The sequence below is a fragment of the Suncus etruscus genome, chromosome 1 (assembly GCF_024139225.1).
Source record: "Suncus etruscus isolate mSunEtr1 chromosome 1, mSunEtr1.pri.cur, whole genome shotgun sequence".
Classification (NCBI taxonomy): domain Eukaryota; kingdom Metazoa; phylum Chordata; class Mammalia; order Eulipotyphla; family Soricidae; genus Suncus; species Suncus etruscus.
The window spans coordinates 96869220-96894937 of NC_064848.1; the positions used below are offsets into that span (position 1 = coordinate 96869220).

The 25718-nt window shown below is 38.0% G+C and overlaps 1 protein-coding gene and 1 non-coding gene across 2 annotated transcripts in view; one reads left to right on the top strand and one right to left on the bottom strand.

The window, feature by feature from the left end:
- Window positions 1-2019: 2019 nt before the first annotated feature.
- AKAP9 (A-kinase anchoring protein 9) overlaps window positions 2020-25718 on the bottom strand; it is a 159215-nt gene continuing 135516 nt past the window's right edge. Inside the window, exons 46-51 of the mRNA XM_049768841.1 lie at window positions 19142-19342; window positions 14223-14455; window positions 8906-8991; window positions 7764-7854; window positions 5259-5398; window positions 2020-2564 (exon numbers count right to left, since the gene is read on the bottom strand). Of these exons, the coding sequence (XP_049624798.1) occupies window positions 2530-2564; window positions 5259-5398; window positions 7764-7854; window positions 8906-8991; window positions 14223-14455; window positions 19142-19342 (786 nt within the window). The 3' untranslated portion in view covers window positions 2020-2529. The remainder of the gene's footprint in view (window positions 2565-5258; window positions 5399-7763; window positions 7855-8905; window positions 8992-14222; window positions 14456-19141; window positions 19343-25718) is intronic.
- On the top strand, window positions 13211-13314 carry LOC126029595 (U6 spliceosomal RNA). The gene has a single exon (XR_007503025.1). It is a non-coding gene; the product is annotated as a U6 spliceosomal RNA (small nuclear RNA).

The following is a 25718-nucleotide window of genomic DNA, read 5'->3' on the forward strand; positions in this document are numbered from 1 at the left end:
TTTGTTTTTGTTTTTTTTTTTTTGGTCTTTTTTGTCACACCCAGGAGCTCTCAGGTGTTACTCCTGGCTATAAGCTCAGAAATCGCTCCTGGCAGGCTTGGGAGACCATATGGGATGCCGGGATTTGAACCACCGTCCTTTTGCATGTAAGGTAAACACCCTACCTCCATGCTATCTCTCCGGTCCCAGGTGAACGAGTTTTTAAATATATAAAACCTGAGATCAAGGTACTCCGATTTCTAAGTAGAAGTATTAGCATCAGGATTTCTGGAGTATTATCAGTGGTATCATTCTGTAAAACTGTTGAAAAGCAACAAGTTATAATGAAAGGCTGGATGACACCAGTAATTTGACCATGTAAGTCTTTTTTACTGGTTGAGGTCAAAGAGGCTATATATGTACATTTCCATTTAAGAGGTTAGGGGGAACTCCTGTGAAGCTTTGTTAAAAGCAAATGTCTGTGGTTAAGTTTTCTAAATTAAACTTATCTTTGAGAAAAATAAAGTCTATTCATGAGTTGTAAAGTGTGTGTGTGTGTGCTAGTAACTCAAGAATTTAGAATCTAATAGAAAAAAGAATTACGTCTTTATCTGTTTTACTTTCAAGCAGCAATTAGTGTTTACTTTATGAACTTAAATTTGGGACTGTGCAACTCAGGCTCTCAAGCATGTATGGCATGAATTTCATTTCCTTCCTATCTCCTCAATCCCAATAGTTTTAGATACCTTATAATCACAAACCAAATACTATGTAGCACTAACAATTTCATTAGTGTTAATATTGTGAAAGGAAGGGATGATTGTCAAAATACTAAAGTAAAATGAGATTGATTAGAGTGTCATTTGGAGACTACAGATGTAGATCAAGTGGTAAAGCATGCACCTAACACGCAGAATTCTGGATTTGATCCCTGGTGCTACCTGGCCTCTTTTAGCCACTTCTGTGCTGGTAGACATAAAAAAAAAAAAAAAAAAAACCTAAAACATCTAACAGAGTGAGTACTCAAAATATGCTTCTTCATTTTTAGAGCATAATAGCCTTGGATGGCAAGTTTGATATAAAAGGCTTTATTCAAGTTCCCTAATTTACTCTTTTGAGTATATTTATATCCAGAATTACTCTGAGTAGAACCCAACAGCTCAAATGGTAACTACAGGCAACTTGACCTCTACAAGAATGTAGAACATAATTTGCTGACAAAAGTCAAAATAAGATTCCTCTAGATATGAGCACCAAATTCTATGCTACTTTTGTGTTTCACCACACCAGTACTAACTCTAGCTCAGATTCTACTGTTCTTGATCTTTAGTGAATTGTAATGTTATCTGGGACTTAGAGAAATAGATAAGAAAATATTAAGATTTTTATCTCTTGTAAACTCCCAGTTTTCAATCTGGTTTGGACAGTAGATTATTAAATCCTGCTGCACGCTGGCTAATGAAATTTAAGCCTGATTTAAATGACTTTCACATCATCTTACTTGGGCATTGATCTGTGAGCACATCTTTCAACAAACCCTAGTAACTAAAGACAAATATTAAAGTTGGTACAAAGGTACATGGAAGACTTCCTTAATGTAAAAGGAGAGAAAAATCCCAAAAGTATCTAATTGTAAGATGAAAACATCTTTCTGAATCTGAAGTCTACACATTTGAGCTATGTACTAAGCTGTGGCATGATTGAGTATATTTGTCTCCTATTTCATTCATATATTGTGATCTAATTCCCAGTTCACTAGGGGTGGGACTTTTGGGAGATGACTAAGTCACAGGAAGCAACTCAAATGAACCTGTTTAAGTGCCCTTCAGAGCTCCATGACCCCTTCCAGCATTGGGGGACAACAGGATGATGACAGTTCTATAAACCATGAGGTGGGCCTTGAATAAACATGATTGTTTATATATTGATATTAAGTTTACCTACAGAAATATGAGAAATGTAGTCCCCATTGAATGGGGTTTTGTTGAAAAGCCTGAATGTAGCATTCATAATTCATAATAAGGTTCATAATACAGTATATTTAAAATGGTGAAGTAATTTTTATTTCAGTACTTGACAAAATACCCCATAAAATTCAAAACTTCTACCATTATACAAAAATAGTTCTCTACAAGTGATATGTCTTCATCACCAGTAGCAAATATATTAGGCAGAAACATGTAACCTCAGTAGCCTTATAAGAAAAGTACAGGAACACCTCAAGCTACACATTCAGCAGTATCATAATGCGCAAAAGTTTGATCTTTTAACCCATTTGATAAATACACAAAGTTTATAATTTAATCATTTAAATTAGCATTCCACAAATATACATTTAATTTAGTGATAACTGTGCATGAATACATACACAATGTTTGTATGTACAAATTCCAGTTTGTTCTCATGTGCTGGTAAGGGATTTGTGTACAATCATAAGCTGTGTTCGCATTGGTCCCAGTGAATACCCACAATATAAAAGGACAAAATAACCCATTGATTTACAAAAGGTAATTTGTTCAAAATCATTTTGAGTCAAGATTTTTCAAAGAATTATCTTCTCATACCAGCATAAAACTGAACCGAACCTGTGAAAGAAATACAGAATGTTGAGATGGTTTCAAACTTGATTGCTACCTATAGCAGATTAGATAATTACATAGATTATAATTGCCTTCACTTAAAAACAGCTTTAAAATGGTTATTTTTGGGCCAACCCTGGCAGTGCTTGGTAGGTGGAGGGATGCTGCTGGATCCTGTTCAGATTCCTGTGGAGCTAGGGATTGCTCTGGCCCACTGAAAGCCCTCTGCAGCTCACTCCCACCTGAATGCTTCATATTCTAAAAACCCTTCAGAAGTATAAATCCAAACAATATAATTATAAAAATATATAAATATATATATAATTATATAATTCTATAAAAGGCTTTCCCAAAGTGGGTAATACTATGTACCCATGGGAGGGCTAGAATGATGGGGTGGGGGTTAGGGAGGTAATAATCTCAGGCAAAGTACGGAGGCACTATCTTGGTCTCAAGATCTGGGTCCACTATCGGCTAAGTTTTCTTTTTTCTTTTTCTTAAGAGGGTAGTAGGTCAAGTAAATCTGGAAACCTTTGCCTGATTGTAAAATGAACAAGAATGAAGATTTTCTTTTAACAGGCAAGCACATTGACAAGTGGGTAATTTGTATTTCCTGCTTGTAAAAAATGTTTCTGGTCTTCAAAAATGTGGATTTTGTCATATCTGTTTACCTACCTCTCTCTCCCTCAATGAACATAAACACACCCACAAAGTAACCAACCAAAAATACAGGTCTTGTGAAATTTTGACATACACCATTGTGTGCAATAATCACAAACATCCACACCCATACGCAGTACAATCCCTCCTTTACTTTTTAAGACACAAACATGCGCACGCGAGCACACACACACACTCACACACCTCAATCACAGTGGAATATTCCTCTCCCTCAACACCCCCCCCCCCACCCACCTACCCATCCAAAGCAAACACACACACACACACACACACACACACACACACACACACACACACACACACTCACAAACCTCAATCACATAGTGGAATATTCCTCTCCCTCAACACCCCCCCTCCCACCTACCCATCTAAAGCAAACACACAAAAAAAACAGCCCAAAATGTGGAACTTGTGAAATCTAGACATATCCCCCCCATCAACAAACCATACATCAATCAAACTCCAGTTCTGGTATTTCCTGTGGTTAGAGGTTATGACAGTAAGGGACTGCTTGTATGAAAAGATAAACTTCAAACAACTTATTACCATATTTTCTGGCGTATAAGACGATCTCTACCTTTACAGTTAAAACATAGGTTTAGGCCTATATTCATTGTATTAGACAGAACGTTCCTGTGCTGCAACTTATACCACAGTGAACCAATCACAACAAGCAAAGGTTCAAAGATTATACTGTAATAGACTTCCTCTCTGACTGGCCAATCTGAGCAGGCTTTTTACAGTGTAGATTCGGGTACAGAACATTGTCTAATTTGCATGCATCAAAAGCCTGCTTGGATTGGCTGAGTTAGAGAGGCGGTCCAAGCAGCCTTGCAGTGATTGGTGCAGGATAGAGTTGGAAAATTCGTTTCGTGGCAATATCCAGATGATTTTCGTCTAGCAGCATATGGAAACATTTTTCAGGATATACTTGGCGTATAAGATGACTCTATTTTTGGCTGACTTTTTTCATTTCAAAAGTCGTCTTATACGCCGGAAAATACGATAGCTTCTGTGGGACTATGGAAAAAAAGGGTCTTTATATGGATGGAGGTGGGTCTGCCTACACCTAGTGCTCAGGGCTTACTCCCTGTTTCTGAGCTCAGGGATCACTCCTTTCAGGCTTAGGGGTAACCACATGGCGTGCTAGGGACTAAATCCAAAGTAGGATTTAGGTGTGCAAGGCAAACACCTACCCCACTAACTAAAGATCCTGAAAAAAAAAAAAGAATTTTTAAAAATAAAAAAAATTCAAAGGTCAGCTCAATCCACATTCAAAACTTAAGCCAACATTGAATTGGGAATTGAAGAGTGAAAAGAGGTTTTCCCAAAACAGAAGGGAATCCACTTCTATTAATAATGAACAGATTATTTTTTGCTTCTGAGAAGAATAAAGGTCATTCTTAACAAAACTTCTGGTGGAAATGGGTTTCTTGAAATATATATAAAATATATATATATTATAAAAATATTTATAAAATATATATAAATATAAAAATATTTATAAAAATATATAAAATATATATAAAAGGGCATCAGTCCTAGTAGGGAAAATGGCTGCACTAAGTAGTACTTAAATTATTTCATCCTCTGTCTCAGATTTGTGTGCCTTACCATGTATTTTCTCAAAAACATATTATAAGTATATTCTGCAGCCTGAATGTGCACTGATGCTCACTGTATACCTAATTTAATATGGCTCTTGGGCTTTCAAATCATGGGGTCTGGCTCTGGTACATAATGGGACACAGATCTTTTCAAAGGTTGCCTGTGGTCTGTAGCCCATCTACCTGTATATCGCCCATGAAAGGTTCCTCTCCCCTGATTTTATCAATCTGAAAGCGAATCCTTTATCTGGGGGAGAGACTTAAGCCGCTTTATCCTGTCTGGGCTTAAATTCCTAAATTTAACCTGGAAACTTATGCACTGAACTTTAAGGTCTGATTATCTCAATGAAGGTCCAGAAGCTACCATAAAGAAGAGAGCTTGGATATAATACTCTTGGTAAACTGGGATTACCTGACTGTACAGTTCCAAGTCTTCTCTGCAGTGCTTCTAGGCGAGTAATATAATCTGTCAGGGCCCTGTCAGGATCGTAATTCTGAAGTTGAGAACATGCTAGGGAACCAGGATTTAAATCGGCTGGAGGGCCTAGGTACCTAGGAGATAAAAATATGAACATGATTTTAAATTATTCAAAACTAATCCAAGCATTACCACCCTATCCCCATGGTGCCCTTAAAAATTAGACCACTGTACACTGTCTAATCCATATTGCCCATGTGTTAAGTATAAAAAGCAATTTTTCTACAAAATTTTATACTTAATAAAGTATAAAAGCATAAATGAATTAATTCAAAGTAGCTAAATTAGAACGATGTCCAGTCCAAGGCTGGAGAGATAAAGCTAAAAGTCTGGAAAACATGCTTCATATGATGGAGACCTGGGTTCAATCCCTAGCCCCACATATGGTCCCCTGCAATTATCACCATGGGCTTCTGAACAATAAGCCCAGAGTAGCTCCTGAGCACTGCCAAGTGTGTCTCCCCTCAAAAAACAAATAGATCTGTTAGGAAAAAAACCCTATATATAAAGCATTTTGTTGTGCTAACTCAAGTAGCATTCTTCAGCTACTTGCCCACAGGTCACTGCTAGTTGGCAATGTAGAAAGACTGAAAACTACTGCTGTACTGTGTTGGTCCTAACTTTTGGTCCATAGTACCAGTATATAACAGGTCCTGGGCCGCAGATATAAAAAGGTTGAAGAGCTCTGTTATAGAGTTTTTTCCTTCATGACTAGAGACTATTGATTTTAGTTACAATTTTCCTAACATCTAACCATAGCATGTAATTAAATAACCTGTAGTTATTTCCTCCTAAGCCTCTAGAAACCAGTTATAATTAAAATAATTTTGATTCTGGGGCCGGGCGGTGGCGCTAGAGGTAAGGTGCCTGCCTTGTCTGCGCTAGCCTTGGACGGACCACGCTTCGATCCCCTGCGTCCCATATGGTCCCCCAAGCCAGGAGCAACTTCTGAGCCTCCATGCTATCTCTCCAGCCCCTAGATGACTTTTAAAATGAAAAAATGTCAACCGAAAATCGAGGGTCGTCTTCTATGCCCTTCTATGCCGAGTATATCCCCAAAAACGTTTCAATATGCCACTAAACAAAAATCGTCTGGATATTGCAACGAAACAAATTTTCCAACTTGATCCTGTATCAATCACTACAAGGCTGCTCAGACCGCCTCTCTAACTCAGCCAATCTGAGCAGGCTTTTTTTTTCCCCCATTTTTTTCCTTTTCTTTCTTTCTTTTAATTTTTTTTAATTTTATGAAGACAAAAATACAAAGAAAGGGCAAGGTGAAGTTACAGTGGAAGACAATCATCCATAAACAGAATTCTCAAACAAAATCCCATTGCTGACTCCTTAATTGTGCTTTTTCAGCCAAAAAAAATTAAGAAAAATAAAACAAAACACATGCACAATTGCTTTGTCCCTCAAGCCCCCAGATCGTAGTACATTATAACATTTCTTAGCAGTACACAAAGCAATATAAAGCTACAACATTTATGTACCTCCTTTAACATTAAAGGCTATAATATTGTTGACACTGTTGATCATGATACATTATTTCATTAAGGATGAGTCAAAGGAGCACAGCAAAGAAGGTGGTATAGTGGCAATTGTTTTCAAAGGCCCAGCAAAATATAGGGGACATGGAAAGGAACAGCCTTGGCCTAAATACAAGGAGACCTTACCCCTGAAGTTTTCTGGCATAAGACCAACCCTAGGCTCCAGGCATACTAGTTGTCCAACCCAAGTCATTGTCTGTAGTGCCAATTTTATTTTTCACACAGTCACTGTTGTTGGGGTCAGGTTTCTGTAGCTAAGGATTTTGAAATATGTCCATATCCTACATCAAAGTTAAGTTTTGCTGGGTACAGTATTCTAGGTGAAGCCAGGAGTAACCCCTGAGTGTCACTGGGTGTGGCCCAAAACCCAAAACCAAAAAAAAAAAAAAAAAAAGATTCTGAGCCTTAGATGCATTTTTTTTTTTTTTTGGTTTTTGGGTCACACCTGATAGCACTTAGGGGTTACTCCTGGCTCTGCACTCAGAAATCCCTCCTGGCGGGCATGGGGGACCATATGGGATGCTGTGATTCGAACCACTGTAGGTTCTGGGTTGGCTGCATGCAAGGCAAATGCCCTACCACTGTGCTATCTCTCTGCCCCCTTTAGATGCAAATTTTTTTTTTTGTGTGGTTTTTGGGTCACATCCGGCAGTGCTCAGGGGTTATTCCTGGCTCCAGGCTCAGAAATTGCTCCTGGCAGGCACAGGGGACCATATGGGATGCTGGGATTCGAACCGATGACCTCCTGCATGAAAGGAGGTCTTACCTCCATGCTATCTCTCCGGCCCCTAGATGCAAATATTTTAATGAAAAGTATGAAAGTCCTAACACTTCTTCCTCTCTTAAATAACATTCTATTTACATGCTCTAGGGAGGTGTCAATTCTTACCTGTTTTGAAATGGTAAAGGAGACCGTGGGTAATCCAAATCTGATCTTGAGCGGTATGTAGTTTGTCTTGGTTCTCCATATAGCTCCAGCCCTACAGAAGAATGGTAAAATGGGTCAGTCTTTTTAGCACCTAAAGTAATAATAATAAATAAATACTCTCGTTAAGGTTCTCAAAAAATTTCTACAAAGTATATACAAGTCAATGAGAATACTACACTACAGAAAGAAGACAAAGACTGGCATTTAAATGCTATTTACTTTTCTTTGAATACTAGTACTTCTGATACCATCTAGAATTATACCTCAGAGAAAATAAATAACAGAATACCTGCCTTTAAAAGTCTCCTGTTTATAGTTTGAGGCAAGGTATACAGTATCTGCAAGACTGTGGTTTTAGGAAAAAAAGATGAGGTGGATAAAAGTACTGCATTAATGTAGCTAAGTCATTTTTTATTTTACTGACTTTAAAAGGAAAAATATGAAATCAAGATACACTAGCTACTAACACAAACATACAAATTTTAGCTGTTTCAATGCAATAATCTGTACACTTTGCTTATGTATACTTTGCTTATGAAAAATAAATATACATCCTCTTTCTCTGCTTCTTCGGAAGTGTTACAATTTGTAATGGTGGTTTATTTCGAACACAGCACAGTAATGCTTCTTTGTAACTGTATGCTTACTAGCTTTTGACTTAATTCTTATACTTGGAATGTTGGAATATTAATACCTGTTCCCACTTTCAGATATAGAGTGGAGAAATTTTTTTGTTTATAAAGTTATACAACATACTGATAGGCTTAGAAACTTAGCTATGCTGTTTCCAAAAAATGCCAAGCCCTAACTCTTCTTTTTTTTTATTTTACCACAAGCCCTAACTCTTCTACATGATTAACAGCAATTGTGTCTTGAACCAGTCTTAAATACACTGAGAGTTGACTCCAAAGGGTTCCATACTGACTCTATAAGTGAATAATCTGGGGCAAATGATAAAAATGGTTTTAAAGTCTTAGGCTTTATGAATAAATTGAGAATAATATTAATTACTTGATTAACAGGATTGGGAAGATACACGTAAGGGAGGTACTACATATGCTTGGATTTTACAACATAATAAACATAGTACAATTTTACTTCACCTGGATTCAATCCAAAACCATCCCTGTTAATATTGATAGAACCAGAACTTGTGACTCTATGCCACCGTCGAACCAAAAATTTCATCCTGAAAAATATATCAAGAAAATATTTTACCATAGAGTAAAATATTTTTCACTATATTGTCTATAGTATAAAGAATATAGAAATATATTTCCAACAAAATTGAAGTCATATGTTGAATACAAAATACATTTTAATGCAGTGAGCTGGTTGTCTAATCTGTAAGCATGGAAACGCCCTTGATTTAAGGCACAATTAACTGGACCAGAGTGAGTAGGTCTTCACCAAAGGCACCAGAGGTCTCATCTTATGCCAACCACCAGATTCTGGCTTCAGGAATAAAGGCATATAAAGATAGAGAATAAAAGAAAATGAAATGTGGGCAAAGAGGGCATGAGACACTTTTTTAAGGGAGAAAAAGCACAGCAGAGGTGAGGAGAGAGTGACAGGAGGATGGTGACAGGGAGTCTTTCCGATTGTAAAAGTGGTGACAATGATATCCACACACAGATTAGAAGATAACTCCTTAAAAGTTCCATATCATAAGTGAACAGTGAGTCTGAAAAAATTATCAATAAAAAGACCAGATGAGACATCCTGGCAGTGTGAGTGAACTGAGAACTGGAGGAGCAAATTCGAATGTGAGTGATGAGGACAATGCTGATTTTGAATGAACAGGGACGACAGTGTCCAGGCTGCAGCCAGCTCCATCCTTGACCCTAGAAGCCTTGGGAGTACGAATTATGATTTCTTCATTTCAAGTTTCAGAATCAGTTTTGGCAGGGGCAAACCACAATGCACATGTAAAAGGGCAAGAAAGTAAGGACCGAGTGAAGCCCTTCAGTGACAATTTGTTCTCACGAAGTTCTAGGTACCAATCGAAGAGAAAGGGGTGAGTTCCTGTGACCATTCTGTCTTCGAAGTAATATGCATATAGGATTTCACAACTATAAAAAGATGACTTTTGGCAGGGATCTTATCTTTTTCATCATTTTATCTACCTCTCAGCACATAAACCTGTACAAACAGGTAGACAGAAAATAAAGGAGTGGGGGCCGGAGTGATAGCGCAGTGGTACGGCGTTTGCTTTGCATGCAGCTGACCCAGGATGGACCTTGGTTCGATTCCTGGTGTCCCACATGGTCTCCCAAGCCAGAATCGATTTCTGAGTGCAAAGCCAAGAGTCACCCTTGAGTGTCACCAGGTGTGGTCCCAAAATCAAACCAAAACAAACCAAAAAAAAAAAAAAATAAAGGAATGGATGAGGAGGAAGAAACTAGAAGATAACTATAATATGGAGTAGTTGAGACAGAGAAAGATCTTTTGGGGCTGTGGGTAGGGAACACAGAAAAAAAAAAGAGCTTTCGTGGCTGGAGAGATGGCTCAATGGGCTGAGAGACTACTTTGCAAGTAGAAGGCCTCAATTTGATCCCTGGCATTGCAAGGTTGCCAGAATACAGCTGGGAGCAACCTTCAGCAGAGAAAAGTACACCTCCTAATCCCATTACCCACTCAGCACTGCCAGGCATGGTGCAAAAACCAGACAACATCCCTTCTCTCCCTCTGTAGAAAGCTAACACGGATGAGTCTCAGGAGTCCTGGGTGGCTGTACTAGGCTCTGTCATTGATGGCATCTCTTATAGATGAGAAATCACTTAGATGGGGGAATTTTTACTAGCTGAGATGCTGAGGGCTACATACTTCCTGTGGAATTAAAGATTACACTCAGTAATAGGAGGTAGTTTTGGGACTTGACCACATGGCTCACAAAATCAAGGCAAGAATTCTACCATTGAGTCTTGTCTGTGGGCCTTTTGTGTCATATATTTTTCAAAGAAAACTGGGCAACATCCCTGAAGATACCATATTACAGGAAGACGTTTAAAAATAAGTTTTAGACTCTGACTGGTCCCTTCAGAAATAACAATAGGGGAATGACAGAAACCTGGATCTTTGGCTAGACACCAAACAGGCAAGAGGACAATAATACAAAAGGTTCAACTAGTACCAACACAGCTCTGTAATTCCTTAGACTCACTTCAGTAATGCCATTGAGAGATACGAGAATTACTACAAACTGATCTTTATTGATCAAGTTTTGATAATTTGCCTTTTTGTTTTAAAAAAGAAAATATAATGTAAATTTATGCCTGTAAGAGGATAAGCAAGGTTAATGGATAGGTAACTGGGTCACATGGGTGATGGGGTTGGTTCTGTAGCTTTTAATGCCTGAATTGTGTTATGATTCACTGTGAATGCTAAATCACAGTGGTATAATAAAAAATTTTAAATTATAAATAGATGTTCTTATCTAATAGGGATAGGAACTCCTCAATTGCAGTGGGGGGAGGGTGCTTTCACCCTGAACATTTGCCACAGTGACTTGACTTAGGCTTCAGTCGATCAGCCATCGGCTGTTCATGACCAAACTTCAGATCTCATCTTTGGAACCCATAGTTTTCTACACCAGCACCAGAAATCGAACTTCTACCAGGGAAGATCCTAATGCTGCCCTGGCACCAAATTGCTCAGGGTGGGTTCAAATGACACTCTGGCGACTTTGAAACAGCAACTTGCTTTCAGAGAGGGTTTCCCTGCCTCGGCATCTAATGGTGAGATGAAACCAGAAGATGCTCTGTGACACCCTGACTTCAACATATGATCTGTACAAAAATCAAGGTCTCTAATCACTGAAGTCTGACTCTGACAACCGTGATTAGGAGAACTTTTCCTGGGACCTGAAGAAAGACTTTGGGGTTTGACAACTTAGTACGCGTGGAGCCTGTAGTTAGTCTTATGGTAGGATGCTTCATGAGTAGGGACACCCTGTTTTTTTGGCCAAAGGTTTTTTCTTTCTATTTTTCCAACTTTTGCTACACCTATGCAAACAAATAGATACCTTCTTTTTTTTTTATCTTTTAGATATGGGCCCCCAGCTTTTTTATAGAACCTCGGGACACAATTACTTTGTTTTTCTTCATATATATATATTTTTTTTTATAAAATTAAGAAGGAGAAAAAATAAGAAAGAATGGGGGCCAGAGGCTAGGTGGTCTCACTGTCATTGGTGGAGATAAACAAGGACAGAACTAAATATCCAAGCCAAAGTCAACAGCAATAGAAACAAGAGACCCAAACTATAATAAGCTAAAATTAATTGGGCCTGTTATACTGGCAGGCCAGGGAGCAAAGAGTGATGCTCTGGGAACATTAGTGGAGGGAAGTCAACACTGGTGGTGGGATTGGCCCAGATTCATTGGATGCATGAAATCCAACTATGAAGAACTTTGTGAATCACAATGTTTTTAATAATATAAAATTAAAAAATTATAAATAGAACTATTATGATTCAGTAATCCCACACCTATCTATCGCATGAACACAGAAGCATTAATTTAAAATGATGTATGCACACATTAGTTTACTGCAGCACTCTTTATAACAGACAAGATTTGCAAACCCAATTATTCAATGACAGATGAATGGATAAAGGGATAACAAAATTGGTGCCAGAGTAACTGTTCAATGTAGGCTTGCAATTGTACAGTACAGGTTATAGCCTTGCACATGACCAACCCATGTTGAATCTCTAATATATCATCCCACAAGCATGCCAGGAGTGACTCCTGAACACTATCAGTATGATCCAAACAAACAAAGTATGGAAGAGAAAATAGAAACAGGAGAGAAAGGGAGAAGCATATTAGCACTACTGTAAAAGAAAAGCTATAAAACTAAAGATAATTTTAGAGAAGTCTGAATAATGTCCAAGTATATAACCTCGTTCTCAAGATAATCCAGTTACACACAAAACCATGAAACACACTGAAGAAAACTTTCCAGGATACTAGCTTCCATGATGTATTTGGGAATTCAACTCCAATAGAAAGGAAAACAGAAGTACAAGTTATATTGAACACTAAACTAAAAGGTTTTTACATTGCAAAAACAAAACCAACTATCAAAAGATAAAGCATTTATTGGCATTAACATGTATTTTGCTGATACTCAAGATACACAAAGACTTAGAAAACAACAATAAACCACCCATCCAAAAAGAAAAAATAAAGAAGAAAAGGAGAATAGAAATTTATCTGAAGATAACAAGAAAGATAGTAAATAGGCACATGAAAAAGTTATCACTTTAGCAGCAAATCACAATGACATCACTGTGAGAATGGCTTATTATTATCCAATAGGCCAGAAATTGGGTTAAGGTGTGGTGAAAAAGAAACCCTCTGTAATACTGATAGAAATGTCACTTGATCCACCCTATGTGGACAGTGCTCACTTTGGCAGCACACACACTAAAACTGGAACAACACAGAGATTAGCATTGTCCTGGGGCATGGATGACATGCAAATTCATGAACCATTTCATATTTTAAAAAATACAGAATGAAGATTCCCCAAAAGACTCCTAAATTTTTCTATTATATAATCCAGTAGGCCTACTCATATGCCTACTTAAAAGCATAAAAACTGTCAAAACCACAGTACAGCAGGTAGGGCATTTGCTTTGCTGTGGCCAATTGGGTTCGAGCCTCAGCATCCTATCTGTTCCTGTAATTCCTGAGTTTAAAACCAGGTGTAGACCCAAAACAAACAAAAACCTAACAACAGATGAATAGAAAATAAAGATATAGAACAAAGAAGATATTATTCAGCAATTAGGAGATATAAAATATTGACTTCTGTTAAAACAGAGTAGGAGGGTCTGATGCTAATTGAAGTAGGTAAAAGGAAGAAAAAATCACTCATATGATCTCACCAGGTGATCTCATTTAAATGTGGGATAAAGAAACAAAACAATCAATTCAATAGACAAAACCACCAATCTACCAACACAAGCATTTGCACCACAGAGCTGAGATTACAAGATGGGGAAAAGGCTTCAAGGGGCGAGGGAGAAGGGTGGGAAAGATTGTGATTGAGGGATACTGGTATTTCTGTGGTGGTTGTGATATGGTAAAAGACATTTCAAAGAGACATGAAATACAGCTCTAAAACAAAGACAGTGATGTAAACTAGTATTGCCTTAATTAATTAGGGAAATAAAGGATAACTGAGACTAGATGTCTCAGTTAAAATCACCTGTGGCTGGAAAGACCATACTTTCATATGAAAAATAAAGGACACTAAAAGGATGAAAACTTAAAATGAGAGCAGTAGGCATGTTTTAGGGAGGGTTAAGTACATCACAATGTAGTAATACAAAATACATAGTCAAAGAAAATAAAAATTAATTCTAATTTAGAGAGTCTATTAAAATACATTTTCTTCCAAGAACCTTACCTTGAAATTGCCAGAGATACCCTGACAATTGACCGGAACCGGGTGAAACCCTTTGGACGGTTGGTGATCACCTCAAGATCTGTGAAGGCTGGTTGGCCCCCCATCCGGGCAAGCAAAGCCAGAGTGGCATCTTCACATTCCTGGAAACCACCCAGTAACAGCAGCAGGTATTTCTTCTGATAAATCAGAGCTTTCCGGAAACTTTCTGCTCTCAGGTATTTACCATAAATTATCTGTTTAAGGGAAGGGAGGAACACAGAGGCATTATCAAGTCTTTCAAATTCTCAGTGGAAAGATAATTTTAATTATCTAATTAGATTTTAATTAAAAGGAAAGAAGAGAAACAGTACACCTTTCTGTTTCTGAGTAAGGCAAAAACACCACAAAATAGGAAAATTATAGATCTATAGTCTTGATAAATACAGATGCAAAGATCCTCAACAAAATATTAGAAAACCAAATCCAAGAACACACTAAAAAAGTCATACACCATAACCAAATCATCTCAGGAATGCAAAGATGCTTTGATTTTTACAAACCACTCAATAGCTTCTTTCTGCAGGAAGCAGCCCAGAAGACACCAGTGAACATCTCTCCACGATCCAAACCTGGTAAGATGTCCCCACCCTACCACGTGGGGGCCGATTCCAGCTGTGTGATTGGGCACCCAGAGCCATTATCAAGGACTGCTGCCCAGCTCCCTGCCTTTTTTTCAGCGGGAGGCATCCCAGAAGGCACCAACGAACATAATCTCTCCAGGACCCAAACCTGATGAGTTGTCCCCACCCAACCAACGTGGGGACTGATTCCTGCCATGTGATTAGGCACCAGAGAGCATGCTCTCTGCCTGCTTTTTGGGTGTAGTGAGAGGAGCACTGACGATCTGCTTTGCTCCGTGTCTGAGCGTTTCTTTTAACCACTAAAGCCCACCCCAGCACATAGTAAAAAGCACACTAGAGGCGTCATAATGGAGAAACAATGCAGTACAAACCCATGTACAGAAAATGAAGATGGCTGCTCTGATGACTTGAAAAGTATCAAACAGCTAGGTATCCTCTCAGATAAGGTGTTTAGAGAACTACGAAGGATGTTCATGGAGCTCAAAATATAGATAGACTTGAATGGAACACAAATAAGAATCAAGAGGATATGAAAATTGAAATTAGAAAACTTCATATTGAAATAACAGGTCTGAAAAACTGGTTTATGAATTGAAAACCTCAATGGAAAGCCTCTCCACTAGAGTAATGGCAGCTGCAAACAGGGCCAGTGAGCCTGAGGATGAGAACAACTCCACACAGCAGAAGAGATCGGAAGAGAACCTTAAAGAAAATGATCAGACAATGTCTAAACTACTCAAAGAATCTGAACCGATGAAAATAGAAGTCTTTGATAAACTCAACAGTAACAACATAGGGATCATTGAAGTCCCAGAGACCCAGGAAGAGAATAATAATAATAATAGTTGGAGGAAGAGGAGGAAGAAGAAGAGTAAGAAGAATATGGCGAGGGCTGGAGAAATAGCATGGAGGCAGGGCATTTGCCTTGCACGCAGAAGGGTGGTTTGAATCCCGGCATCCCATATGGTCCCCTGAGCCTGCCAGGAGCGATTTTTGAGTGCAGAGCCAGGAGGAACCCCTGAGAGCTGCCGGGTGTGGCCCAAAAACCAAAAACCAAAAAAAAAAAAAAAAAAAAAAAGAAGAATATGGCGAAGAAGAGTAAGAAGAAGGGGGAAATGAAAAGGAAGAAGAAAAAGAAGAGGGGGAAGAAAGAGAGTGAGAATAAGACAAAGAAGGGGAAAAAGAAGAGGAGGAGGAAGAAGGGAAGGAAGAAGAAAAAGAAAAAGAAAAGAGGAGGAGGTGGTGGCTAAGGATGTGGTTCAATTTATAGAGTAGATGACCTATATATCTCAATGCCTACATTTGATCCCAAATTAGCTCATGTTCATGCTCTATTATTCTCAGAACTTGTATGAATTCATATATATCTGTATGTATAAAATTATGTGATATAGTCATGCACACTCACATCTAATAAAACAACTGTAAAAAATACAGGCAGGGGTGGGGAAGGAGGGCAGTGGTGCTGGGAATGTTGCACTGGTGAAGGGGGATTTTTCTTTTTATGATTGAAATCAAACTACAATCATGCTTTTAATTATGGTGCTTAAAGATTTTATTAAAACAAAACAAAACAAAACAAAAAAGAAACAGTCACAGAGAAGCCAACTGAAATAATCAAAGTTGCACAATTAACAAAAATAAAGGCAATAAAAGAAATATAGAACTCTAAAAAAACCCAAATAACTCAATAAAATATACCATATTAATACAAAGAAAATAAAAATCATATGATCATATCAATAATCACAGAGATATCATTCAATAAGATCCAACACCCATCCTAATAAAAATTCTCAAAATATGTATTTATTTACAACTAAAGCTTTTTACCAAAGAACCAGTGAATAGGGGCTGAAGAGATAGCATAGCAGTTGGGCATTTACCTTGCAGGCAGCCAATCCAGGAAGGATGACGGTGGTTTTAGTCCCAGCATCCCATATAGTCCCCTGAGCCTGCCAGGGCGATTTCTGAGTGCAGAGGCTGAACATCACCACTGCCAGGTCTGACCCCCACCCCCAAAACTCAGGGGCTAGACCCAGGAGGGACCTGGTTCAATTCCTGGCATAACATATGGCCCCCCAGCCTACCAGGGGCGATTTCTGCATGCAGAGCCAGGAGTGACCGCTGAACACTGCTGGGTGTGGCACAACAACCAAACAATAAATAAAGTTAAAAAAAAAAAAAAAAGATCCAGGGGCTAAAGCAATAGTACAGCGGTAGGGTGTTTGCCTTGCATGTGGCTGGCCTGGGACGGGCCCAGGTTCAATCCCTGCCATCCCATATGGTTCCCTGAGCCTGCCAGGAGCAATTTCTGAGCATAGAGTCAGGAGTAACTCCTAAGTGCCGCTGGGTGTGGCCCAAAAACCAAAACAAAACCAAACCAAAACAAAAAGCCCACCAAAACTCTCCCCCAAACCCCCCCAAAGACATTGTACTCACTGGTAAAAAAATAAAAATCTTTTCTTTCCCTCTAAGATCAGCCACAGGGTTGCCCACTCTCATTACTACTATTCAATATAATGCTAAAATTCTTGTCATCATAGCAATTATAGAAGAAAAAAGATATTATAAACATTTAGATCAGGGGTCGGAGAGAGCACAGCAGTAAGGTGTTTGCCTTGCATGCAGAAGGACTGCAGTTCGAATCCCGGCATCCCATATGGTCCCCTGAGCCTGCCAGGAGTGATTTCTGAGCCAGGAGTGATCCCTGAGCGCTGCCAGGTGTATGACACAAAAAACAAAAACAAACAAACAAACAAAAAATTCAGATCAGACAAGAAGTACAAAACTCACTATTTGCTAATGACATGTTACTGTATCTTAAAAGTAGCTTCTGGAACTATACCCTACTAGTAAGCTCCTAGAAACAATAGATTTGTATAGTGGAAAGCTACAAAAATCAAAAAGCAGAAATGCACGGCTCCTATAAGAAAATAATGAAATAAAAGAGAGAAATTAAAAAAAGAAAATCCTGGGGCCAGAGAGATGATAGTGTTTAAGACCTTGCATGCAGGTGACCCAGGTTCAATCCTGAGCACTACCTATATAAGAAAAAAAAACAAAACAACAAAACTCTGAGACAGAGTAAAAGAGAAAGACAAAAAGGACAGATAAAAGGGCCAGAGTGATAGTATAATAATAAGTATGGTATTTGCCATGCATACAGCCAACCCAAATTCTTTCCCCAACATCAAATATGGTCCCCAGATCCTGCCAGGAGTGATTCCTGAGTGCAGAACCAGTAGTAACCCCTGAGCACAGTCAGGTGTGACCAAAACCCCACCGCCAAGAAAAGCCAGCCAGCTAAAATGTATATGAAAAAATTCTCTATCATTTATCATTAGGAAATGCAAATCAAAACATGATAACATTTCATACTAGTGAGAATGACACATATCAGAACAAATTAACCAATGCGGGCATGCTTTTAAGAATGTTATCTCGGGTAGGAGTGTTGGAGCAAGCGGTAAAGCATCTGTCTTGCCCTCAGACAGACTGTGGTTCGATTCCCCAGTGTCCCGTATGGTCCCCCAAGCCAGGAGCCATTTCTGAGTGCATAGCCAGGAGTAACCCCTGACCATCACTGGGTGTGGCCCAAAAACCAAAAAAAAAAAAATGTTATCTGGTCTAGCCTTTTGGGAAAACAACATGGATACTACTCTAAAACCTAGAAATTGAGCTTTCATAAAACCCAGAAATTCCACTTCTTGGTATCTATTCCAAGGGCCCCAAAATATCTATCCAGAAAAAACCATTTGCATTCCTATGTACAATATAGCATTATTCACAATTGCTAAAATCTGGAGACAACCTAAATGTCCAAGAACAGATGACTGGAAAAAGAAATTATGGTAAATATTACTCAGTTGTAAGAAACAATGAAATCAAGCATTTGCTGCTATGTGAATGGACATAAATAATACCAGGCTAATTAAATTAGGAGTGGGCAGACACCAAATGATCTCATATATAGGACATAAAGAAAAAAGGAGTACAACTAATGTCCAAAGACAAAAACAAGAATGGGTCTTCAGTCAGAAGTTTACCATGAAGGGGAGGTATGAAGAGGACGAGGACTAGGATGGGGGATACTGGAACAATGGTGGCATAAGTGGACCTCTAAGAGAGGGTGTGGTATTGGATTGTGTTATGAATGAGAAACCCTATATTATCAACAGTATTATAAACAACAGTGCCTAACATTAAAAATAAAGTTAAAAAAATTATTGAGATATGAAACAATGTAAAAGGTAGAGGATAACTTCCATATCAGTTTAAATGAAAGATGTCTCCTACCTTTAAAGCGTGATGTTCAGAATCAGGACTCCAGTTCTGAAGTAAAGCTTCATTTCTTAGTTCAGCTTTCAGTTTGTATACTTCAGCTTCTGCCCTTTTTAAGGATTTTTGGAGAGCTGACTTTTCTCTACTCCAGACTTCTTTTTCAGAAGCAATGATGGCTTCGATGTTGAAACCACCACTGAATGGAAACCTAGAAGACTACAGAGACCAGAGACCAATTTACACAATTTTTAATAAAAAGACTGAAGAAAAAGGAAATATATTAAACGTATCCTCATGGGGACATAACAGTCTCAGCTTTCCAAGCACAAAAAGAGAAAGTGAGGGGTCAGAGATATAGTATAACAGATAGGGCATTTGCCTTGTATACAGCTGACCCAGGTTCAATCCCTTAAACCCCGAAAGTGCAGGGGCCAGAGATATAGTACAACAGATAGGGCATTTGCCTTGTACATAGTTGAGCCAGGTTCAATCCCTTACACCCTGGATGATTCCTCAAGCACCATCAGGAGTAATATATGAGTGCAAAGCTAGGTATAAGCCCAACTACAGGTGGGTATGGCCCCCAAATAAAAATAAACAAAATAAATCTAAAGTATAAAGATAATATTATGTGACATCAAATAATATATATGGGTGAGATCCGCCAGCCCTCCAGAAGCAACAGTAAGTGGTGCCCTTCCTATGGCCACCCAGCATGAGAGCTGATCAGAAGTGTGATAAGTCCCCGCAACTTCCGGAGGCAGCAAGGGCGCCCTTCCCATAGCCCAGAGCCCTGCCTGTGACTCAGAAAGGACCCTGTTAGACCTGTACATAAAGAAGAGTGTGGCTGCTCCACTCTATGACTGTACACATATCCTCTGGTCAATGAACCCAGCACACCATGTAGAAAACACCACACAACAAAAGACACAATGAGAAACAACACAGACCACCACCATGTTAGAGAATGAAGATAGTAGCTCTGTAGACCTAACAAATACTGGCAACTATATAGACTCTCTGATAAGGTCTTTAAAGGAAATCTGGAGAATGCTCAAAGAACTCAAAAAATCATGGGACACTCTGCATTGCCACCTAATGGTGAGATGAAACCAGAAGATGCTCCATGTCACCCTGACTTCGACATAGGATCTGTACAAATACCAGGATCTCTAACTACAGAGACCTGACAGCAACAACAGTGATTATGAAGAGCTTTTACTGGGGCCACTGAGAAAGACTTTAGGGTTAGACAACTTAGTATGCCCAGAGCCTATAGTTGGTCTTATACCAGGATGCTTCAAGAGTAAGGTCTCTCTGTTTTTAGGCCAAAAAATTTTCCTTTCTATTTTCCCCATATTTTGCTGTGCCTATGCAAACAAACAAAAAAACAAAAAACACTAAACTGCCATGCACATACCTTTTATTTTATTATTTTTCATATTTTTTATTCTCTTATCTTTTAAAATGAGGCTCCTGCCTTTTTCAAAGAACCCTGAGACACAGATTACTTTATTTTACCACATATTTCTGCAGTTTTTATAGAACTAAGAGAAAAGGGATTAAAAAAGGCTGGGAGCCAAGGGTCAAGTGGTCAATGATGCATTGGCAGGGAAATAAATAAGGACAAAACTAATTATTCAAGCCAAAGTCAACAATAATAGAATAAAGGGACCTAAACTTTAACAATCTAAACTTAAAGGGGCCTATTATACTGGCAAGTCGGGGGCAAAGGGTTGTGGTATAGGACACACTTGAGGGTCATTGGTGGAGGGAGGTTGACACTGGTGGTGGAAGGGCCCTGGCTCATGTATACCTGAAATTCGACTATGAAGGTCTCTGTAGATCACAATTGTTTCAATAAAATAAAATTTTAAAGAATTACGAATTGAAAACCTGGGTAGGCGAAATGAAAACCTCACTGGCAAGCCTCACCAGCAGAGTAACAACTGCTGAGGATAAAATCAGTAAACATAACTCCTCCATACAACAAAAGAGGTTAGGAAAGAATCTTAAAATAAATAATCAGATGATGGGGAAAAATCCTCAAAAAATGTGAACAGATAAAAATAGTCTGGGATAAACTCAATAGAAAGAACCTAAGAATCATTGTAGTTCCAGAGGCAGAGGAAGAAAATCGCCATGAAGAATCAACATCAAATGCATCGTTGCAGAGAAACTCCTAGAGCTAAAGACTGACTGCAACCAAATCCTGCATGCCCGAAGAGTACCAGCTAAAAGAGATCCAAAGAAAAGCACCCTAATGATGAATACTACAGATAGTGATATAATACTGAAGGCAGCAAGATCAAAAGGCAAATTACATACAAAGGAGCATCTTTAAGATTTACAGCAGATTTGTCATAAACAACCTCAAGGCCCAAAGGCAGTGGTGGGATATAGTGACAAAGCTTCGAGACACCCGGATTTCGACATATGATCTATACAAAAACCAAGATCTCTATTTAATTACTGAAGCCTGACTACGACAACTGTAATTAGGAGAGCTTTCTCTAGGACCATGAAGATGACTTTGGGATTTGACAACTTAGTATACCCAGAGCCTGTAGTTGGTCTAATGGCAGGATGCTTCATGGGTAGGGCCATCCTGTTTTTTGAACAAAGGTTTTTTTCTATTTCCCCAACTTTTGATGCACTTATGCAAAAACTGACATGTTACTTTTAGATAGGGATTCCCACCTTTTTTTATAGAACCATGGAGCAAGAATTACTCTGTTCTACTTCATATTTCTTTATTTTTCTATAAAATTAACAAGGGGGAAAATGGAAAGAACGGGGGCCAGGGGCTAAGTGGTCTCAGGGTCATTGGTGGAGATAAAAAAAAGTACAGAACTGGGCCCGGAGAGATAGCACAATGGTGTTTGCCTTGCAAGCAGCCGATCCAGGACCAAAGGTGGTTGGTTCGAATCTCAGTGTCCCATATGGTCCCCCGTGCCTGCCAGGAGCCATTTCTGAGCAGACAGCCAGGAGTAACCCCTGAGCACTGCCGGGTGTGGCCCAAAAACAACAACAACAACAACAAAAAAGTACAGAACTAAATATCCAAGCCAGTCAACAACAATGGAATCAAGAGACCCAAACTCTTAACAATCTAAACTTTATTTATTTTTATTTTTTATAATATCTTTATTTAAGCACCATGATAACAATTTAAACATTAAATGGTCCTGATATATTTATTGGCAGGCCAGGGGGCAAAGGGTGGTGATATAGGATGCACTCTGGGAACTTAGGTGGAGGGAGGTCAACACTGGTAATGAGATTGGTCCAGATTCATTGTATGTTTGAAATCCAATTATGAAGGACTGTCTAAATCACAACAGTTTCAATAAAATCAAATTTAAAATAATTAATAATCAAGGGATATGTACAACAGGAAGAAATCAGACTCCTGAATATATATGTGCCTAATGAGGGACCAGCAAAATATTTAAAACAATTGCTGATAAATTTGAAGGAAGACATCAATAGCAATAAAATAATAACGGGAGACTTCAACACTGCCTTGTCATACCTCAAAAGATCAATTAGGCTGAAGGGAGAAATGAAAGAGAGTAATTTGGTGTCTGTTTATATATGTATATAGGGCTTTCTATCCCCCACAAAACTGGAGATATATTCTCCAATGCCCACTGTTCCTGCTCCAAATAGACCACATGTTGGTTCACAAAACATACCCCCATAAAATCAAGAGGATAGAAACTATACATACTAGATTATAATGCACTGAAATTAAAAGTGAATTACAAATACACACAGTGGAAAAACTTTAACACCTAGAAATTAAACAGTTCATTATTGAACAACCAGTAGGTCAGACAAAATCAGAAGATTTCTGGAAACAAAAGAATAAAGACATGAATAATCAGCATTTGTGGGACGCAGCAAAAGTGGTACTAAGAGAAAAATTTATAGCTTTGCAAGGTACTCATCAGCAAGAATTTTGGACCTACATAAATAATATAATAACACAGGCTATAAATTTGAAAATGATAAACAAAAGAAGCCAAAATAGGCAGACTGAAGAAAATAATAAAGCTTAGAGCAAAAACTAGTGAACTGGAAACCCAAAAAACAATCTGAAGATTAATGAATGCAAGAGTTGTTTCTTTGAAAAAAATAAGCAAGATCGATTATCCATTAGCAAAACTCACAAAGAAAAGGAAAGAGAGAAACTTAATAAACCAAACTAAAAATGAAAAGGGAGCAGTTACTAGAGATAATACATAAATTCAAAAAGATAATCAGATTACTTTAAGAAACTCTATGCCACAAAATAAGAGAACTTGGAAGAAATGGATAAATTCGGGGTGGGAGGAAAAAAATAAAAGAAATGGATAAATTCTTGAACGCCCATAATCTCTCAAGTTTGAATCTAGATGATTTGGCATATTTTAACCTACCTATTATTATTAAGGAAATTAAAATGGTAATAAGAACTAAAGCACATGCCTAGATGAATTCACTAGTAAATTCTTTTAAACCTTTCAAGAACCACTGCCAGTCCTTTCAAGTTCTTGCAGGAAATTGAAGAAAAACAAACACTCCCAAACAGTTTTTAGGAAGCTACTATCACTCTGATTCCAAAAGAAGATAGAGAAGAAAAATGAGAATTACAGGCCAACATACTTGATCAACACAAAGGTTCTCAATAAAATTTTAGCAAATAGTATGAAAAGTCTCATCAAGAAGATCATACACCAAGATCAAGTAGGATTCATTCCAGAGGTGCAAGGATGGTTTATATATGAATATAATGAATATAATACACTATATCAACAAAAGGAAAAACAGAAACCCATATGATCATAATAGCAGATACAGAGATAACATTTGATAAGGTCCAAAACTCCTTCAATATAAAACTCTCAACAAGATGGGAATGGAAGGAATGTTTCTCAATATATTCAAGACCACAAACCTATGGCAAATATTATACTCACTGAGGGAGAAAACTAAAAGTCTTTCCTGTAATGTCTGTCACAAAACAAGGCTGCTTTCTCTTGCCATTCCTATTTAACATAGTTCTGGAAGTACTTGCCATAGAAATCAGGGAAGAAAAAAGATATCAAAGGCATCCATACAGGAAAGGAAAAAATCCATGGCCTTCTTATCTACAAATAATGAAAAGAAGAAAGCAACATTTCAAAAAATAATCCCATTCACAATTGTGCCTCAGAAAATCATGTACCTTGGAGTCAACTTAAATAAAGAGGTGAAGTACTTATACAAAGAAAACTACAGAACACTGCTTCAAAAAAAAAAAAAAAAAAAAAAAAAGAGAACACAAGGAAATGGAGATATATATACCTGTTCATGAATTGGGAGGATTAACACCATTATAATGGCAACATTTCCCAAAGTTTTAGACAAGTTTAATGTAATCCTTCAAAGAAGTGGATCAAACACTCCTGAAATTCATATGGAACAATAAATGTCCACGATAAAGCAATCCTTGGGGGAAAAAATTGAGATGTATCAATTTCCCCAACTTTAAATTGTACTACAAAGGAAGAGTTATTAAAACAGCATAGCATTGTAATAAAAACAAGACCTTCAGATCAATGAAAGAGATCTGAGATTTAGAGAATGACCTCCAGACAGACAATCAATCAATCTTTAAAAAAGGGGCAAGAAACACAAAGTGGAGCAATGAAAGCCTCATCAACAAGTGGTGTTGAGACAACTGGTCAGCCACTTGCAAAAAAAGCTAACTTAGACCTCACTTTAACACCATGCACAAAGGTCAAATAAAAATGTATTAAATACGTTGATATTAGACTTGAAGCCATAAGATATATAGAAGAAAACGTAGTCAAAACAGTCCATGACATTGAGACTAAAGGCATTTTCAAGGAGGATATACCACTGGTCCAAGCAAGTAAAAGCAAAGATAAACAAATAGTACTATATTAAACAGAAGCTTCTGCATTTCAAAGGAAACAGTGAATAGAATAGAATACAAAGACTACTAACAGAATTTAAGAAACTATTAATCCAACACCTATCTATTAAGACATACAGGGTATTGACAGAACTTAACAGGAAAAAAACCATCTAACTTCATTAAAAAATGAGAAGAAATGAACAGACATTTTCTCAAAGAAGAAATACAGACCACCAAAAGTCACATGTAAACATGCTCCACATCATTTATCATTAGGAAGATGCAAATCAAAATAACGAGTATCATGTCATACCACAGAAATTGCACAAATCTAAGAACAATTGCTGGTGGGGTAAGGGTGAAAGAAGCTCTCATTCATTGCTGGTGGAATGTCGTTTAGTCCAGCATTTCTGGAAAACAATATGGGTATTCCTCAAAAAATTGGAAATTGAGCTTCTGTATGATCCAGCAATACCCTCCTAGGAATAAACCCTAGGAACATGAAACACAACAAAAAATATTGTCTGCATTCCTATGTTCATCTCAGTACTATTTACAATAGCCTGAATCTGAAAACAACCCAGGTGCTTGCCAACAGATGTGTTGCTAAAGAAACTATAGTATATCTACACAATGGAATACTGTATAGCTTTTAGGAAAAATGAAGTCATGAAATTTTCTTAT